Genomic DNA, 19,321 nt, shown 5'->3' with positions numbered 1-19,321 from the left:
TAACCTCTCCTACGCAATTTTAATAATACTAAAGAAGATTACTAATTAAATTCGCCTTCTAACTATTTTAATAATTATCTATATCGATTCTTACTTATTATATAAATACTTTATTAAATTAGGAATAATAAAGGAAAAAAGGCTTATAATTAATATTATAGCCCTTAAGTAATCGTACGAAAAGCGCGAGATACTCGAGATCCGTTAGATTAATAATAAAAATAACCTTATAAACGCTTTTATAAAAGTAGTACTAAATAAGGGATTAAAGTAATTCGTAAGTAATAGAAAAGTTATTATATAAATAAAGGGATAAGTTATATAAAAAGAGTAAAGAAAAAGAGGAAAAGGAGACGACTTAGTAAACGGGCCCGAGGTTAAATTATACCTCTAACCGTAGTAGTTAAATTAATAAAAAAAAGAGAAAGTTAATATTAAATTAAAAGTCTAATTTAACCGCGGTATATAACCGACTATATAGGGGCTAATTAGGGGCCCTATTTATAATTATCGTAGCTAGCCTAACCTACGGTTAGAACCTCTTTTTTATACTTATTATATAGATATTTATATAGTTTAATTAATCTCTTTATCAACTACGGTTCGAACTAACTACCCTGTAATAGGGATACTAACACATATACTATATCACCATCAGAGAGTCTAGTTAATGTGATTGCGTCATAAACTAATTGTTTCACTCATCGTGGCCTGTTATTAGTCAACATAGCCGTTTACAAAGGACTTCCACTCTTGTCGGGCTGCCATTAAGATGTCTTTTGTCTATTTGCCGCACATCGTACCCTACACTGAGCAAAGGCTCTATTAGATCGGGTACCTGCCACCTCACTTCCCAGCCTTTCTACGATATTCGTCTTCAATTCTCAGGTGAATGTTTCGCTGCAGGATCCAAGTCTTGTGGCTCAAATTAGTGCTCTAGGAGGTCCGAGTTCACTAATAGGTGCCGCCAGGTAAAGGTGGCTTTCGCAGCAAAAGTAAGTAGTGCCCCGAAGGGACGGGTCCGGGAATTCCCTTTTCGGCCGGTACCGAGTGGGACATGCCGAATAAGGCGCCCCGACGAACATCGGCCTCACCCCGGATATCCGTCAATCTCAAGGCATACCAAAAGCATCTGTTTTCGTCACTTCGTAAGCTAGATGGAATGATTACTGAAATTGTGAGATGACACTCGCAAGCCTTTATTTTTCCTACTATCGCACCGGATCAAGAACGAACTACAGTCCTTTCTTATCTACAGCGAAAGTTAAAATGTGCGGCATCTCAGCTTGTTTCACACTTCCTCCGGGCCACCATTTTCATACTGGAGCCCTGAATGGATATGCCAGCGGACTAAGTGGACTTACCAATAAGTATGGGGATGATAAGAGGATAGATTTACAGAATCTCAAAGATCGATTGAGAAGAAGCCTCGATGCCATAGGCCATCGGGGCCCAGATGCACAGGGGGTGTGGGCAAGTGAAAATGGCTTTGTGGGTCAGTACTGATGCTCATAATGAACGCTCACTCATGAGCTGACCAAAAACCACTGCAGGGATGGGTCATTGCCGCTTGGCTATCAATGACTTGACTCCTGACGGCAACCAACCTATCCACAGTGATGATGGCGTCGTTCATGCAGTGGTCAATGGCGAGATCTACAACCATGATCGCATCCGAGAAGACTGCAGAGCAAAAGGTTACGTATTCAAGGGACACAGTGATAGTGAAGTGATTCTTGCGTTATACAAGGCTTTCGGCGCACCTCGGTTTCTAGAGCATATCCGGGGAGAGTTCGCTTTCGTACTTTACGACGAGACGGCGGGAAAAGTCATCTTAGCGAGAGATCGATTCGGCATCAAACCATTGCTGTGGACTATTGTCCGGCAGACTGATGGTGGTACCAGGCTTTTGGTTGCCCCAGAAGCAAAAGCTTTCCGACCTTTGGGATGGAAGCCGCAGTGGGATGTCGGTGCGATCGTGGATGGTGGATGGATGCAAGACGGGAGATCATTATTCAAGGGAGTCAAGAAAGTGCCCCCGGGGCACTGGATGGAGATATCGAGAGACGGCGTGATGCAGATACACCAGTACTGGGATGCTGATTATAAAGATAAGGTGATTGGCGCCTCCGATCCTCTGAAGGATATTCAGCTAACAACTTTTTAGATGGAGGGAGAAACCCGGAGCGTTGACGAAATGGTCCAGGGTCTGCGAGACGAGCTGACAGAATCAATCTGTATCCGCTTGAGAGCTGATGTTCCGATTGGCATCTACCTTTCGGGTGGTATCGACTCGTCTCTGGTTGCCGGGATAGTAACTCACTTGGTACGAGATGAGGGCATCAAAATTGGTAACAAAGACGCGACAAGCCGGATCAGCTGTTTCACAAATCAATTCCCCAAGGAATCTGGATTTGATGAAAGCGGTAAGAAAGTTTTGGTCGCTCAAGTAAATGTCACGTCTCTCATCGTGTGTTTGTAGACATTGCCGAGCGAACAGCAGAGCATCTTGGCGTTCGGATTTTAAAGAAGCAGATTGACGAAAATGAGTTGGCAGAGAACTTTGCCGACTGCGCTTATCACTGCGAGCATCACCACTTCGACTTGAACTGCGTCGGAAAGTTTGCTCTCTCGACCTTGCCGAATGCAAACGGAGTCAAAGTTGTGTTAACCAGGGAGGGTGCCGACGAACACTTTGCCGGATACGCATTCTTCCCTCCAGATTTGCTTCGCGAGCCCGACCTTTCCATGCTAGACTCGCCGCTGGTTGCCGACTCGCAGCTCAGAGAAAACATGCAAAGATCCACCGAGCGGGATGTCAAGATGCTCATTCCTCGGGCTGGCGTTTTTGAGCACGGTTGGGAGGCAATAGTAGCCCTCCAAATGGTTAACAATACCATTCTTCCTCTATACATCCTGGCATGGCACCCTACCCTTGACTTGTTCGCCCCCTGGGTGCGGGAGGACAAGCGATGGGCCGACCTTGACTGCAAGGATGTCATAGTGAAATCCTTCAAGCCGGCGACATTGCAAAAGATGCAGAGGAAGTGGCACCCGCTACATACAGCCCAGTACATACACAGTAAGGGCCCGCTACCGAATATCCTGCTAAGCTGTCTCGGTGACTTGACCGAGATGTCTCATAGTGTGGAGGCCAGAACGCCGTTCCTCTACCACAAGCTAACAGAATACGTCAACAACCTACCGCCAAGCCTTAAGATGGCTTAGGTACACACCCGACAAGATACCCCCTGAGCGACACCAAGGTCCTTGGTGGGAAGGTATCGGCGTCGCGTCACAGGCCTTGACCGAGAAGTGGATCCTTCGAGAGGCAGCTGAACCATTCATTCTGAAAGAGTTGTATGAGCGGCAAAAGCATCCGTTCACAGCCCCCATCAAATGGCCTAGGGGCGAACCGCTTTACAACATGCTTCTGAGTATCCTGACTAGAGATAGAGTGGAGAATCTCGGCTTCGTGGATTATGATGTGGTTGAGGATGCGCTTGATCGTGGCTTTGGTGAAAAGGCAGATGTCAAAGCTTTTAGAATTCTGCTTTTGTTGCTGCTTGGGTAACGTTAGGTGAACGTTTGGGAATCCCAAAAGCCTCCCTGGAAGATCGGTGTTAGTATTGGACTGGGCTGAGATGACATCGCAGGACTTCCCAGTCAATATCAGAAGTACCAATAGCGATGCGAGGGCGTATGATGTGCGTCACCGAGCGTTTGCTTTGATAGTGATACACGAAAGTAAGTAGTGCCCCTCTCTTGACAGGTCTTTTGGCAATCCTGTTAGTTTCTAGAATCCGGTAAAGTAGTCTCTTCTGCCCGTCTATAGCAGTAACAGAAACTGTAATCTCAGAACCCCAGCATTAGCCCTGAGCTGGCATAGTACGGCAGACTATAAGAGGCACTCTGCCAAAACCGTTCTTTCTAATAGACCTACGGCTACCGTAAATTTTAGGTATTAATAGCGCAACTTTTTTATATATATAAATAAATATTATAATAAATCCTATATATTATTATAAGGAATTACTTATGACTATAAGTAGTAGTAGTTACGTAAGGGCGGTTATACTACTTAATAAAAATAAAGTAGCTAGGGGGTATATCCTCTTTACTAATTTCTATTACTAATTAATTTCTTTTTCCTCTTGATTAACTTAATATTTTTTAAATAAGGTAAGTAATCTACTTACGCCTTTATAGTTACTTATTAGCGACTATATTTTATTTTATTATATTTTATACCCTTTTTTATTTTATTTTTATTATTATTACTTAATTATATACGTAATTATAAGTATAATATTTGCGATTTACTAATTAGAAATATTAATTAGGTATAATTAGGTAATTTTATGCGTAATTACTAGTGTAATTTTTATTAATTAGTAATTATACTTCTTTTTAGGCTGATATATACGTAATTATAAGTATAATTATACATATATACCTCTTTATAATTTAATTCTTTTTATTTACTTTTTTCTTTTAGTATTAACTATTTACGTATATATATTAATAATTTCGTATAGGATACTCCCTTTTTTAATAATTGCGTACGCTATATAATACTTATAATAAGCGCTTAATATAGCGTTCTAACCCGTATTAAGGGTATATAGCTCCTAATAGTCCTTATATATTAACTTATATAGTACTTTAATAACCTTATATTTTATAAAATTACCTCTTACCTCTTTATTAATACGTATACCTTTATATAATAGCTTTTTTATTATACGGATTCTTATATTATTTATAAGCTTTTTATTTTCTTTTTTAAAGACTTTTTATTAAATTTATAACTTTAGTATTATATAGGTTAGTATATATTATTCTATACTATTTAATATTATTATATTAACCCGTATAATCTAGCCCTAATATTAAATTAAGCTTAACTTTAAAATTATTAAAAACAGCCGTTATATACCCCTAGATATTACTATAACTCGTACTTAGGCTACCGATACTATTTAAATAACTATATATAATAATACTAAGATTAGTACTAAGTTATGCGCTCGTTATAAGGCTAGTAAAAGTATTTTTATTAATTATGTTATTTTTATAAATAAGGGCTACTCTAGTTATAATTATATATTTATTATATATGAGTATACGCTCGTTACGCCTCTTGTTATTATTCGTACGTTATTTTATATTATTTTATATTTATTTATAGTTTACTAACGGTTCGTATTAGTTCGTAATATACTTATTAAAATTATTAAGTGCGGTTATAATTATAAGGGTCGTAATAAAGTCTATATTAGTACTCATAGGAGTTTATATAAGTATATATTAGGATATAATATAATTAGGCTTAATATTTAAGTAATAAGGCCCCTATAGAGTTATAGGGTACTTATTAACTATAAACTAGAGTATATATACTTAGTTTAGTTTATAAAAGGCCGTAATTAACTATATAAAAGCTCTTTTTACAGTTTAACGTTTCTAATAAAATTATAGAACTTTTATTTATTATATATTATTATTATATACTTTTTTATCCTTTTTAGTATTATAAATCCCTATAAGCGTCTATATTATTATATATATATTTATAAGATTTTATAAGTAAAAGGATACCCCTATATATTATTATAATTATATATAAATATTTACTTCTTATTTAAAATTTCTTTTTTAGTTTCTTATTTTATATATTATTACTTTTTTAGAATAGTATAATTACGTATTAACTTTTTACTATATCGAACGATAATTATTATAAAGTTAGAGCGTAATTAGACTTATAATATAATTATTATATATATTTTTATAGTTTTTAGTATTAGAATTATAAAGCGAACTTTTAAACGTTAATTTACGAAATAGGACTTATAATAAGAAGAGCGTACGGTTTTTTTTAAGGATCTATTAATTTATATTTAAGAATTATCTTTTTAATAATACTTAAACGATAAAGATATCCTTTTTTTATTTTAGTTTAAAGGATTTATAATTATAATTATAGGACTATTAATATTTCGTTAATAGAAATAGTTTTAGTAATAATAAATATTAAAATAGCTCATAATTATATAATAATAATTAAAAGAGTTTTTTTTTAGTATATTAGAAGTTATTTACCGTACTAAAAGGTATAATAAAGAGTATTTCTATATATAGGTTCGTTAATAAGCTTATATTATTAACTAAGATAAGCTTTATTTTATATATTATAAAACCTTTTTATAATAAATTTAAGATTAGTTAAGTAAAATAAGGTATTATTATAAAGGGTTTATAATTCTTAAATTAAATTATATTTAGTTTTTAAATACGTACGATAAGCTTTTATTATTTAGATTTAAGATTTATACCAATATTAATACTTATTTACAGTTTATTATATAGTTCTATATAGGGGTTTTTACTTATATATCCCGGAATATATTTATATATTATTTTATTATTATTTAATAATAGGGATTTATATTATTACGAGTTCGTTTAAACTAAGGGAAAGAAACCGTTCTTATATTGAGTATTTATTATTACTTTTTATAATACTATTTAATAATAAAAAGTCTAATTATATTCTATAATTACTAGATTTTTAGTAAAAGTATTTATAATATTAAGATTAAGAGTTAGTAGAATCGTCTTTATTAAAGTAGATTAGTATATTAGTAAGTAAGTAATATATATTTTACTATATATAAGTATACTTACGTTTATAAGAATATTTCTAACTATTTAAGTTCTAAGGGCTATTTTATATAAATATACTCTTTAATTAGATTGTACTTTTATTTACGTATATATTACTAATTTATTTTAATTTTATTAACTTTATATAAATTTAGAACTCTTATTAAATTCGTTACTAAAAGGTCGCCCTTATATTATTTTTAGTTAGTTATAGTAACTATATTATTAACTTACGTTATGAACTATATAAGACTTTATATAGCTAATTAACTAAGACTAAGTTTAATAATTATTAAACGTTATTTAAAATAGTAATAATCTAAATATATATATTTTTTAAGCTATTTTATAGATTTATACTTTAATTATTAAGGGCTCCCTAACTATATTAGCTAAAAGTACGAAGTTTAGCGAGGCTAATTATTTTTATTTTAAAGCGCATTAATATTTTTATATTTATTTAAAGTAGTATATATATAATAAGCTTTAACTAGAAGTTATTTTACTTAGTAAATTATAAGGTAGTATTATATAAGTTAAGTAGAGATTAAAAGACTTTAGAATTAATTTTAAAGTATTAAATAGTTTTATAATTACGAGCAATACTAAGGACAAAGAGGAATTATAAATATAATTATAGTTTATTTTAAACTATTTATTAATAAGAATGCTCGTTTCTATTTTTATAATATATTAGGTTATTTACTATTATAAACTTTATTTTTTTATCAAACTATTATAATCTCGTCTTTTTTATTATTTTTATCCTTTTTAACCTTTTTTTTAGCTTTTACTTCTTTTTTAATAATCTTCTTTTTTTGCTTAACTAATAATTCCTCTTTGATTTTTATTATTAGTTTAATATTAATATTTATTAAAAGCTGTGTTTTTAAAATATTTTTATACGTCGTTTTGTTTAAAGTTTTAGTTATAATTAGTTTTATATAACCTTTTCCCTTTTTTACTAACTAAGGTTTAATAATTAGTAACTTAATTTTAGTTTAAGAAATAATAGAAAGTTAGTAATTATCTTTTTTATATAAGATTAAAGCTTTAGAGAGGAATTTTTTTAGATTTATAATTTCGTATGCTACTTTATAATATTTTAAAATATCGTTAGGATTTTTTATATTAATTAGGAATACTATTTATTTTATTAAAAGAATTTGCTAGTTTATTATAAAATATAAAATAATAGATTATATTATATTTTAATATAAAATAAACGTTAAGAAGTGATTAAATTAAACTTTTTTAATAAACTTCTTAATAACTTAGACGTTAGTATAAGTTATTATTTAGAAATTATTAAGTTTGTTTTTAAAAAAGGATATGTTATATAATATAATAGAGATATTAATTATTAGCGATTATTTTAGCTCCTTTTTTATTCATTAAATATTTTGTTTTTATTCTTTTAAGCCTATAAGAAGAGATTTTATTAATATTAAAGCTCATATATTTATACGTTCTTATTATATAAAAAGAGTAGAGTTTATATAAGTCTTATTATTAATTAGTTATTTTAGAATAGTTTTATAAGGAGGTATTATAAGGTTAATTAGTTTAGCAACGTTTTATATAGAGATTAGAAGTTATTATAAATTTATATTATAATATTTATAAGCGAGCTATTAGTTTAATAACTTAAATAAAGAGTAATTTTTACTTATAAAAGGGTAAAAAGTAGTAGTTATTTTTATAATAAAGTTATAAAAAGAAAAAAAGCTTTTACGTTAGGGTACGATATTATACGATTTTATATATTATTATATAGTTTAATATATTATAAAATTAAAGTATTTCTTAAGCCATAAATCTTTATAACCCCTATTTATAAGTTATTATATTAGTCTAGACCCTATCCTAGGTAGTGGGGTAATTATAAAATACGATTTCTGCTTTAATATATAAAAAAAGTGTTTTAGCAGAGTGCCTCTTGCAGTCTGCCGTATATAGGCCTGAGCGTTAATATTATTGGGCAGAACTTATCTTACTGCACGGATAGACGAGCAGAGCTTTATCGAGCTTGCGAAAGTCAAAGCAACTACTTGTGACCTTGATATGGTGTTCTAATAGCAGGTTTATTAACATTCAATTATTCCCCTCGGCAGATACACGGACACCAGCAGGCCAACACTCGAGCTGCCACCTTTGCCAAGAATCCAATGCAGTAGACCCCTCGAAAACACCTTGGCTTATTTACGAGAATTCATAGTAGACGTGATCCCACTTTCCACCATTGTCGACCTTAATCTGAATGAGCTGCTTGTTGATAGAAAAGTCCGCAATTGAACCTCTGATCGCCGAAGAGAAGATCGTTGTTCCGAGTCTCTCCCAGCACCATTTGCGGTTTGCGTTCGTCTCCTTGCTGGAAATCTCGAAGGATGCAGTAGGTCTTAGGCCAATCTTGGTACGGCACTCTCCCAAAGCCTTGTTCATGTCGTCGTTCTCAATCTGGTAGCCCAAGACCTCCTTCAACTCCGAGGGTTGAAGGCCAGTCATCTTCCAGCATTCCTTGAGAACCTGTCGCATCTTGAGGCGGGGCGTGGTCTTGTCGAATCCGTTCATGGCCTTGATGACAGTCAAGCGCTTGGACACCTTGTTGACGAGCAGGGTATCGACAGGCGAGGTGTTGCCCTCCTCATCCCGAGCAGTGTAGCCGTCAGCGTAAACAGAGAAAGCCCATCGGTTGCCAGTCTCATCAGCTTCGGCGTCAACGGCGTAAGCACGGTTTCCCTGCATGGGAATTAGTCAATTGGTTCTGAAGCAAAGGCTTGCCGAAACACTTATAGCGAATGGTCGGACAGGTTGGCCAGAGATCTATTGCGCAGGATTACTGTCACGTAACAGGGATAGTAATCGCACCTCATAAAGTGCCTGTTACGTGCTGAATCACGTGTCTATCTTAGATATCGTATATATAGACCTTTTTTTTTTATCTATTTCTATTTTAATAATTAAGTTACTTTTATTATACTTTATATACTTATTACTACGTACTATAACTCGTAATAGTTATAAGCCTAGCTTTTAATTAAGACTTTATATTACGATAACGCACTTATTAATACGATTCTTATAATCTTTTTAAAATAACTAACTTACTTATACTTACTTTAGCCTAAGCTAAACTAATTAGTTATAATAATTAAATTAAATAGTTTAATATACTTTGCGCTATAAATAAGGGCGTTGGGGTCTAGAAGTACGTTAACCTAGACGCTCTAGATTTTAACGTATTCTTTAACCCCTCTATAGCGCTTATTTTACCCTTAGAATTCGGACGATTAGTTATAACCCGTAATAAAAAAGAACTACGAGCTTATTAAGCCCGTTATAAAGTATTTAAGAACGACTAAAAAAATTAGGAAATCCTTTATTAATAGTTTTTAAATATAACTCTTAGTACGAACTTTTTAATTTCTTTAAGTATAAGTAACTTATAGAACTAAGCCGGGTTTTTTTTTATAAAGCTAGTTATACTACTTATTTTACGTAAATAAATCTATTTTTATACCGTACTTATAAAAAGGATCTATATACTTAAGAGTATTTAGAAATAATAAGAGCTCGATATTAAATATAAATAACTTATAGCTTATAAACATAATATTATTAATACGTATGTTAAAGTCCTCGCTTAGTAGTTAATAAAATTAGTTAACGCTATATTATATAAATACGTATTTTAAAAAGTTATTAAGAACGGCGCTAAGTTTAGTATATAATAAATTATTAAATATTGAAAATAAGAATTTACGCCCCTCGAATTAGTAATAAAGAATGCGGTTCGAAAAGAATATTAATAAGCCTTTAATAAACCGAGGACTAGAATTAACCTCTAATACTAATATAAGGAGTAGTAGTTTACTTACTTTTAAATTAAAACGTATAATATTTTAAAAATTAGTAAAGAGATCGCCGTACTTAACTTCTTAATTATAGTTAAGTCTAGACTTAACTTTATATAGGGCTAATATATATATAAGACCTTTAGTAAATTAATAGCTTTCGGAACGTATATAAGGACCCTCGAGGAGATTACGTATATATTTAACTTAGTAACTTAGGACGTATATACTAAACGACTTTTAAGTTAAAGAGGGGCTTATTTTACTTTTACTAAACGCTCTAACTTAGTTAACAACGTAAATAATAAAAGTAACGTTATATACTTTTATAATTACGTATACTTATAGCGCCCTACGGCGTACTAAAAATTAGAATAAGTACTTATAGGCTAAAACGCTAATAAGTTATTAATATAAATACTAAAGAGCTATATAAAAAAAGTCCTTACTATTATTAAATTAAGTAAATAGAAATTATTTTATAATAAGCTTAAGAAAGCTAGTTAGCTAAGGAATAATAGAACCCCTAAGAAACCTAGGTTTCCGAAAAGATCCTCTAATTAACTTATAATAAGCTTATTAATAAACTAGGACGAGGGCTACGTAATCGTTATATTTATAAAGAGTTAGGACTTAGAGGTAAATATAATTTTTAGTACCCCTATAAGTAGCGCTTACCCCCTTTTTTAAAATATAATAATAAATAGCTATAGAGTAATATATTTAATTAACGATAAGAGCCTACTTAAACCCGAGAGTTACGTATTATTAAGTAATAAAAACTACGTTAAATTAAGAACTATTATACTACTTATTATTATACGTAGTACTCGTATTATAAAAAGTATTTTAAACGGAGCTAAGGGAAAAGGAACTTACGATCTAAAGCTCTAGAACGTTACTTATATTAAAGGATTTTATATTAATATAGTTTTAAAGACTTTACTAAATAAAAGCGCACTCTAGTACTACCGTCTAAATTATACTTTATAATAGGGAACGCTTTATAAAAGCACTATTAAAAAGTAGCTTATTTAAAAAAATAATCTAATCTTTTTTAAATATAAGCTCCTCTAATCCTATCTTTTTTTTATAAACCTTAAGTATATCCTATAAAACCTAATTAGTATTATACTATTAATTAATTATAAAAGATTCCGTTACTTATATTAACGTACTTATAAGAGGTTTAATAGCGCGCTCCTTTAGTATTTTAAAATAAGTTATCTTAAACCTAATACTGTTTATTAATTATTATATAAAACTCGAGGTATACGCATTAAACTTTTATTATAAGTTAAGTATAAAGTATATATATTATCTAAAGCTAAGATAGTAATTTTAAGAGGACTATTTTTAAACAGAGCCTTATAGCTATAGTACTATATATACTAAGATCTCTTCTATTTTGAACTATTTCTTAGTAAATAATAATATATATTCATAGCTTTTAATAAATATAGTAAGTAGCTTAGGGGGTTCTTTTTAAGAATAAAAATAGAAGAGGAAGTGCTTTTTATATTATAGAGCCTCGAGGTAGCGATTTATTATTAAAAAGGGACTCTAATTTACTTTTTTAAAAGTAATAATAAGACCGCTCTTTTAATTATAAACGTTAAATACGCATATAAAACGTAGTATAGCGAGCTAGGAGTCGGAATAGAACTTCTATTTTTATATATAAAAAACCCCGTAAGTAATACTAAAAGAGTAAGTTAATTTATAATTATTAAAGCTCGTAAAATATACCTTTTTACGAACCTCCTTATAAATCTATAGGATAAAATAGTACTAACAATAATCTTTGTTTATAATATTACTTTACGGGAGGCTAATAAAAGAGATTCGCTTATTATAATAAAAATTAATTAGTAAAAGCGGTATTAATATTAGTAATAGACGGGTTACTAAATACGGGATTCTAAACCGGTTACCTCGTATCTCGGTAGCCTCTACGTATATAGCTACTAAGTATACCCTCTTTATAAAAATCGTAAGAGGGGTATACGTTAAAAAGAGTTTAAAATACTTCCCTATAGGTATATAAAATACTTAGTTAAATATATACTAAAAACGCATAACCTATATAAGGTCTAAGTACCCGCGCTTAGGTAAGTATTTATTATAAAGAATATTAAGTTTAATAAAAGAGTCTTTCATAATTCTATATATAAAGAATAAGCTATTATAAGTAAGTAAGTAAATTTAGTAATCTAAGAGATATAAGAACTTTTTAATACTAACGATAAGTTAGTTCGAGTACTCGGGGAAGTAGATTTAGACTTTAGAAATATTAGTATTTAAAATAACTCTATAGTTAAGGATAGTATTATTATTAAATTTTTAACTATTTAGGATACTAAGTAACTAATAAACGTACTCTAGGGTATAGTAAATAAGGTTAAAGAGGCTAATATAGTCTTATTATTATTACTAACCCCTAAAATAACCCCTTTATATAAGCTCAGGGGTAAGGGTAAAAAAGGGGATATAGTAACTAGGTTATAAACGGCTCTACGTAGTTTATAATCCTTTTTATAAGCGTTTATATATATTATAGAAGTTCTCGAGCTTTTAATTCTTAATAGCTCTTAGTAAAACGCTAGAGTACGTAATAAATAAGGTACTAATTATAAAAAAATAATTCTTAATACTAAAGTCGACGTTAATAAGGAACTTTTATAATAAACCTCTATTATTATATAAGAATAGAGCTTATAAGAACCGCCTTATTAAGTACTAAGTAAAACTCCGTTAGGTCCTAGATATTTAAACCGGGCCTATAGACCTTTATAACGCTTTAATAATAATATTTTCATAACGCTCTTATATTTAAATATAAGAAATAGTAATTATTATAACCGTCTCTAGGACTACTTTTTTTTATTTTTATACCTAATTAGTAAAAAGCTATAGAGGAAAGTAGTATAGAATATATAATACTTTATTAAGTAATAAAAGGAGTAGTTTATAAGACTTATTTAGAGCGCTTTAGAAGAGTTTAGAAACTACGACTTATTAAAGTTAATTTCTAAAGCTTATTAAAAAAGTTTAGTAATATTAAATATCTCTTATTATAATTATAAAAGTTACTTAGGGATATTATAAATATAGAAATAAAAAAGCTAAGGGATATTAGTATATAGGAAGAGGTTAATTATAATCTTAAATAAGGGATCTTATTTTTATTAAAGTAGGTATATATTTATAAGTACGACGTCGATAACGAGGTTAGTAAAATAAAAGTATATATATATATAAGGGGGGATATATAACTACTTAACCCCTTATAAAATACGTATACTTCGACGCTTATTACAAAGGCCTTTAGGCTTATAATAGTAATAGCTACTTAATTCGACCTTAAGATAGATTAGTATAATATTATTAACGTATTCCTTAACGCGCCTCTTAAGAACGAGAAGCTAGTAATTATTAAACTCTTAAAAGAATATAAGGTTATTAATAAAGTAAATAAACTTTAACGCGCTCTATATAGCCTCCAAGACTTACTAATTCTCTAGTTCTAAACTTTTATTTTTATACTCCGTAATATAAATATAATATATAATTACGAGGAGATTTATATTTATTAAACCGTAAATAGGAAAGTAATACTAGTATTTTATATCGATAACTTTATTATTCTATATTATTAAGATAACTAAAAGGCGGCTTAGGGGATCGTTAATAATATAAAAGAATATATTAATTTTAAAGAGAATAGACCGATTAATTACTTTTTTAGAGTGCGGATTTTATAAAACCGTACTATTCGTAAAGTTTATTTTATTTATAACGTATATATTAAGCGAGTTACTAAGCGCTTCGATTTTATAAATTTATTATATTTAGCTACCCCTCTTCTTTAGGAAGAGTTGAAACTAAACGAGGGGTAAGTAATAAAGGAGGAAATAAAGAGTTACTAAAAGAAAGTTAGGAGTGTACTTTATATAGCTATTATAATTAAACTAGACGTTGCCTTTGCTTATTTATAATTATTACGGTTCTTCACTAACTTAAGTATAACTTATATTAAAGTAATTAATTACTATATCCGATATCTCTATATAACGAGATATTTTGCGCTTTATTATAATAGTATACTAAGTACGTAATTATTATTTCTAGCTAGAGATATTAGTTTTATAAATAACGAGGTAATACGACGATTATTTTAGGGATATATAATATTCTTTTTTAGCGGCCTAATTTAATAGAAATTAGTACGCTAAGTAACGGTTACGACGTTAACTACCGAAGCTAAGCTTTTTTATTTTAAAAAAACTATAAAAAAGACTATAGCTCTAAAGCGCCTTTTTAAGGATATTACCCTTAACCTAAGAGAAGTATAGTTAGTTAACTATAATAATTAATAAACGATTTAACTCGTTATAAGGGAAAGAGAAAGAATAGTTACTTAACTTTATTATATTAATATATAAAATATATAACTAAAATAAGAATATACTAGAGGTAGCTTCGAGATTATTTATATATTAATAAAAAATATATTAATAAATAGACTTACTAAAAACCTTTTATAAGCTAAGTTTAAACATTTCCGTATACTTCTTAACTTTTATAATACGCAAGAAGCTATTATAAATAATTAAAATAGTTAAAAATAATTAATTTAAGCTACGCTTAAAAAAACTTAATACCTAAAAATAGATAATAAATAGAACCCAGAGTGCGGCCTAGAGGCTTAAAATAAATAAAATAAAAACCTTTTATAGCCTAAAAGCCTAAACTTTTAAAATAACCTTACCTTATAGGGTATATATATATAAAAATAAGACCTGGGCTTATACTTATTATTTAAACTCTTAGTTTATAAAGTACGTAATTACTAAGAATATAGCGTTATTAAAAAAGAGGGTTAATATACGTACTAAGAAACGCGTTTTATATATTTCGAAATTTATAAAATTAAGAACAGCGGGGGTAGCGGGGGGCGTAAGAGCCGGAATAACTATTAAGTTAATAACTTAAAATATAGAAATAAGTAGCGCAATAAGAGGTTAGTTATAAATAATTATAATAAATATAAAAGAGGACCGGGGGCGCGCGTTAAGGAAGTCCTCTATATAAAAGCCGATATAGTTCTTATATATCCTCTAGTTATTATATATTTAGTAAATAATACTACGAAGCTTAGTAATATTTTACTAAAACTATAGTTAGAAGTGCGCTTTTTAAAAATAAAAAAGGATAATATACTTACGAAAAAGGGAGCGCTACTTATAATAGTTTTAGTAAGGGCCTAGGTTATTAATTATAAAACGACCAGTATATTAATATACCTTTTAGCTAAACGGCCGTTAAAGTAGTGCGCATATTAGTTATTATTTTTTATAAAATAACGATTATTATCCTTAATATTAGTATACTAAAAGGCTACTTTAAAATAGAGTAAGTACTAGATCTCCCGTTCCTTAAGAGCCTCTCCCTTAAGCTTTTTAAGGACTAAGTATACGTTAAATAGGCCTAAAGTAGTAAAAAGAACTATACTTATTACGGGGGGTACTTTAGCTTCTTAGCGTTCTTTTTTATTTTTTATTACTTTTTTAAAAAGAGCTAGCCTTACGTTTTTTAAACTTTAGAATAATATTAAATATAAACTCTTAAAATAATAAATATATAATATACCCTTTTTAAAAAGCTTATTATTTAAACTAATTTTATCCTTATTTTTAAACTCCGAGGGGGGGATAAGTAAAAGCCCGTTAGAGCTCTTATTACTACTATTTATTTTATTATTACCCTTATTACGGCTATTAAAAAGAGCCTCGAACTTAATAAAGTCCTCGGCGTTTTAATTAATAACTTTAATATCCTCTTAGCTAAAGAGGGAGAGCTTAGTAACCGGGCTTTAATAAGTAAATAAGAGGTTATAAGAGGGAGTAATAACTTAAAGGGGCTCGTTAATATTATTACTTATCTAAACTCTTAATAAACTATATAATACGTATATAAGAAGTATTATAGAAATTACGTAAAACTTATTATTCTTTTTAAATATATTAAATATTTATATTTAAAATAAAATTAATAAACGATTTAATAATATAAGCGCACGCGCGTAGTAAAGGGGGGTATTTATAATAATTACGAAAAGTTAAAAAGAAAAAGAAAAATAATAACTAAGTAACGCCGCGAGAATTTAAATATATATAAAGTAGCTAAGTAGCCTCGCCCTTAGTAATTTATATACTAAAAGTAGTAAAATACGCGCTATTCTAAGTTAGGATTCTATTTATTTTAAATAAAAGGATATATTTATAATAAACGTAGTTTAAAAGACGCGTATCCCTTGCGCTTATTTTTCTTTTATTTATATTTAACTAAATTAGGCCTTTATAAGGGTATTTAGAGATTTTATTTTAGGTATAATAGCTCCCTAGCAGTAGTAATTAGGGGGTATATTACGTAATAGGGATAGTAATCGTACCTTATAAAGTGCCCGTTACGTGCTAAATCACGTATCTATCTTAGATATTGTATATATAGACCTTTTCTTTTTATCTATTTCCACTTTAATAATTAAGCCACTTTTACTACACTCCGTATGCCCATTGCTGCGTGCTATAACTCGTGACAATTACTTTAGTAAGATGATGCCCCGGTTGAGAGTGGAGATCTTTTGTCCTGGGGCAACATACTAGGGTCACAATGGAGCCGAGTGCCAGAAGAATGGCAGGGAAATGACTTGAAAGCATTTTGATAAGCGAGTGTAATACAAATTAAGCCAATGAGTGTTGGCTGCGCGATGGCAGGCTGTATGTAGAGGCGAATTGAAGAGCTGGTTTCTTGACATCTACTACATGGAGATACTTGTTCAATGATAGGGTATATATCCTCATTCTCTGAACTTGATCGCCACAAAGAGTTGTCGGGCACACCGAAACCTTAATCAGTCCTGTTTCTTGAGGAATAGGAGAATATAGTGGGGCAGGTCTTGGTCACAGAAAATTGAAGAGCTTGTGTTGTTTATGCATATAGACTAATGGTGGGTTGTCAACTCGGAACTCCCTTGCTGAATCGCTTGATGTGAGCTATCACTTCGACTTCAATATTCCGATCCCTTTCCACAGTCTCTTGCAGTCAGTTGCCAGTTGCATTTGGTTGCGAAAGAAAGAGCGCTTTGGGTCGTCGTGGATCTCAGCAAGTGGGACATTGAATGCACTGAGTCAGGCCAGTTCACTATATTTGGCACGATGTTGTAGATCCTAGGCATGGAAGAGACGGGACGAACATGTCCCAACTGCGTTGTGAATTGTAAATTCTATTTACATGAACTACCATGTTTAATTAACTGGCCCAGTTGCAGGCTCAACGAGTCAACTGTTGTCAAGCAGTGTTCGGTTTCTCCGATGTCAAATCGCTCTCTTGTTTGCAAAGATCAAGGAACCGACAACTCCGTCGCTGGGGGTGGTTGAGTAGGCTATATGATCTTGCTTTCTTCCCCAGGCTAGGCTTGAAAGAACCAACATCACTCGGCTCTCGTCTTTCGTTAATATCATAGCCACTAATTATGCGCCACTCGTTTTTCTCGTCTTTGCTTGGACTAGCCACGCTGACGGCTGGCGCAGTCCTGTCGCCACGGGAGAAGGACGTTTCCTTGAATAATCAGTGGAAGAACCATGACCAAATTGCGGCTTTTCAGCAGCAAACGGCCGATGGCACCCCAGGCGACATCGAACTTCGTTTCAAGCCTTGGCTGAACGACGGTAGCGGATGCTTCCCGTATGCAGCTGTGGATAAAGATGGCTTCCACGGTTACGTGTCCTCTCGACTTGTCTTCCGTTGGCTTCGTTCTCATCGATCCTCTCTCCAGGCGCGGCCTCAAACCTACGGGCAAGAGTGGAGGTGATTGTCGGGACTCTGCCAAGGGTCAAATCTACTCCCGAGTTGGAACCTCGAATGGGCGTCCGGCCGTTCTCTACTCGTGGTATCTTCCCAAGATCCAGACCAAGACCGAGAACCACAGGCATTGGTACCTCACTACAGTGGTCTGGCTACACACCGAGACCTGCAACGCCGCTGCTGGCAACTACGATATTGCGGGCATCAGCTATTCCACCGGTACAGAGACATACGACAAAGGCCTTACCACGTCGACGATCTTTGCCTCTGGAGACAGCGAAACAGGCGCTACCAACACTCACGCCATCGTGGGTTACGACGGCCAGGTCAACGTCTTCCCTTCGGCAAACAATGCTCAGTACGGACTCAGCCCGCCGCTGATTAGCTGGAGTAAGCTGTCGCCGGCGGCCACGTCGCAGTTCAAGGCCTTCCGTTACGAACATGCCCGCTGTCCATTCACCGATGCCAACATTCAAGCCTCTCTTGACGCAGCTTACATCGCGGACTTTTACGCCAATCTTCCGGCCGAGCCTGACACGAACTGCGGGATTATTGCGACCCCCACTACGCCTTCAACACCGGAGGCTTCCTCCACGGGCGTATCAAGAGACCCAAACACTGACCCTGTGGAAGATGGACCAGAGATTCCTATCTCTTCCTTCCCGGCGGATCCCACTTACACACCTACTCCCTACAAGAGGCAGTAAAACTACTAAATACTGGTTATGGATTTTATTCTTGATAGTAGGTAGAACAGCAGTGACATAAGTCATCTTCAAAGGCTCGCGGTCTGTGCCTCTTAAATGTATTTCTTTTACAGCTGTGTACTTTGCGAATGTCGACGGTATAAATTACTGGGCGCCCTAGGGCTCTGTTCAGGTACAGCCTTAGATTTGGATGCGTGATGTGTCCTTGAGTCGGCGTGCACT

General features: G+C 32.1%; 4 protein-coding genes across 4 annotated transcripts; 3 read left to right on the top strand and 1 right to left on the bottom strand.

The window, feature by feature from the left end:
• Positions 1-1,269: 1,269 nt before the first annotated feature.
• CLUP02_17788 (asparagine synthase) lies at positions 1,270-3,228 on the top strand (the record flags this gene model as incomplete). The annotated part of the gene is made up of 4 exons (XM_049296692.1): positions 1,270-1,495; positions 1,554-2,116; positions 2,168-2,426; positions 2,483-3,228. 4 exons carry the CDS (start codon positions 1,270-1,272, stop codon positions 3,226-3,228), a joined length of 1,794 nt encoding a protein of 597 aa, XP_049137916.1.
• A 34-nt stretch (positions 3,229-3,262) lies between these two features.
• On the top strand, positions 3,263-3,574 carry CLUP02_17787 (asparagine synthase; the record flags this gene model as incomplete). The annotated part of the gene is made up of 1 exon (XM_049296691.1): positions 3,263-3,574. A coding segment is annotated over one exon (312 nt), but the record flags the coding sequence as incomplete, so codon positions are not given.
• Positions 3,575-8,871: 5,297 nt separating this feature from the next.
• Positions 8,872-9,414, bottom strand: CLUP02_17786 (uncharacterized protein; the record flags this gene model as incomplete). Its single annotated transcript, XM_049296690.1, has 1 exon — positions 8,872-9,414. One exon carries the CDS (start codon positions 9,412-9,414, stop codon positions 8,872-8,874), a length of 543 nt encoding a protein of 180 aa, XP_049137914.1.
• Positions 9,415-18,060: 8,646 nt separating this feature from the next.
• On the top strand, positions 18,061-19,099 carry CLUP02_17785 (necrosis inducing protein; the record flags this gene model as incomplete). Its single annotated transcript, XM_049296689.1, has 2 exons — positions 18,061-18,272; positions 18,364-19,099. The coding sequence occupies 2 exons, from the start codon at positions 18,061-18,063 to the stop codon at positions 19,097-19,099; spliced, it is 948 nt and encodes a 315-aa protein (XP_049137913.1).
• Between the last annotated feature and the right edge of the window lie 222 nt (positions 19,100-19,321).

The sequence above is a fragment of the Colletotrichum lupini genome, chromosome 10, assembly GCF_023278565.1.
Source record: "Colletotrichum lupini chromosome 10, complete sequence".
Classification (NCBI taxonomy): Eukaryota; Fungi; Ascomycota; class Sordariomycetes; order Glomerellales; family Glomerellaceae; genus Colletotrichum; species Colletotrichum lupini.
This window is presented reverse-complemented; position numbering and strand designations above follow the sequence as displayed.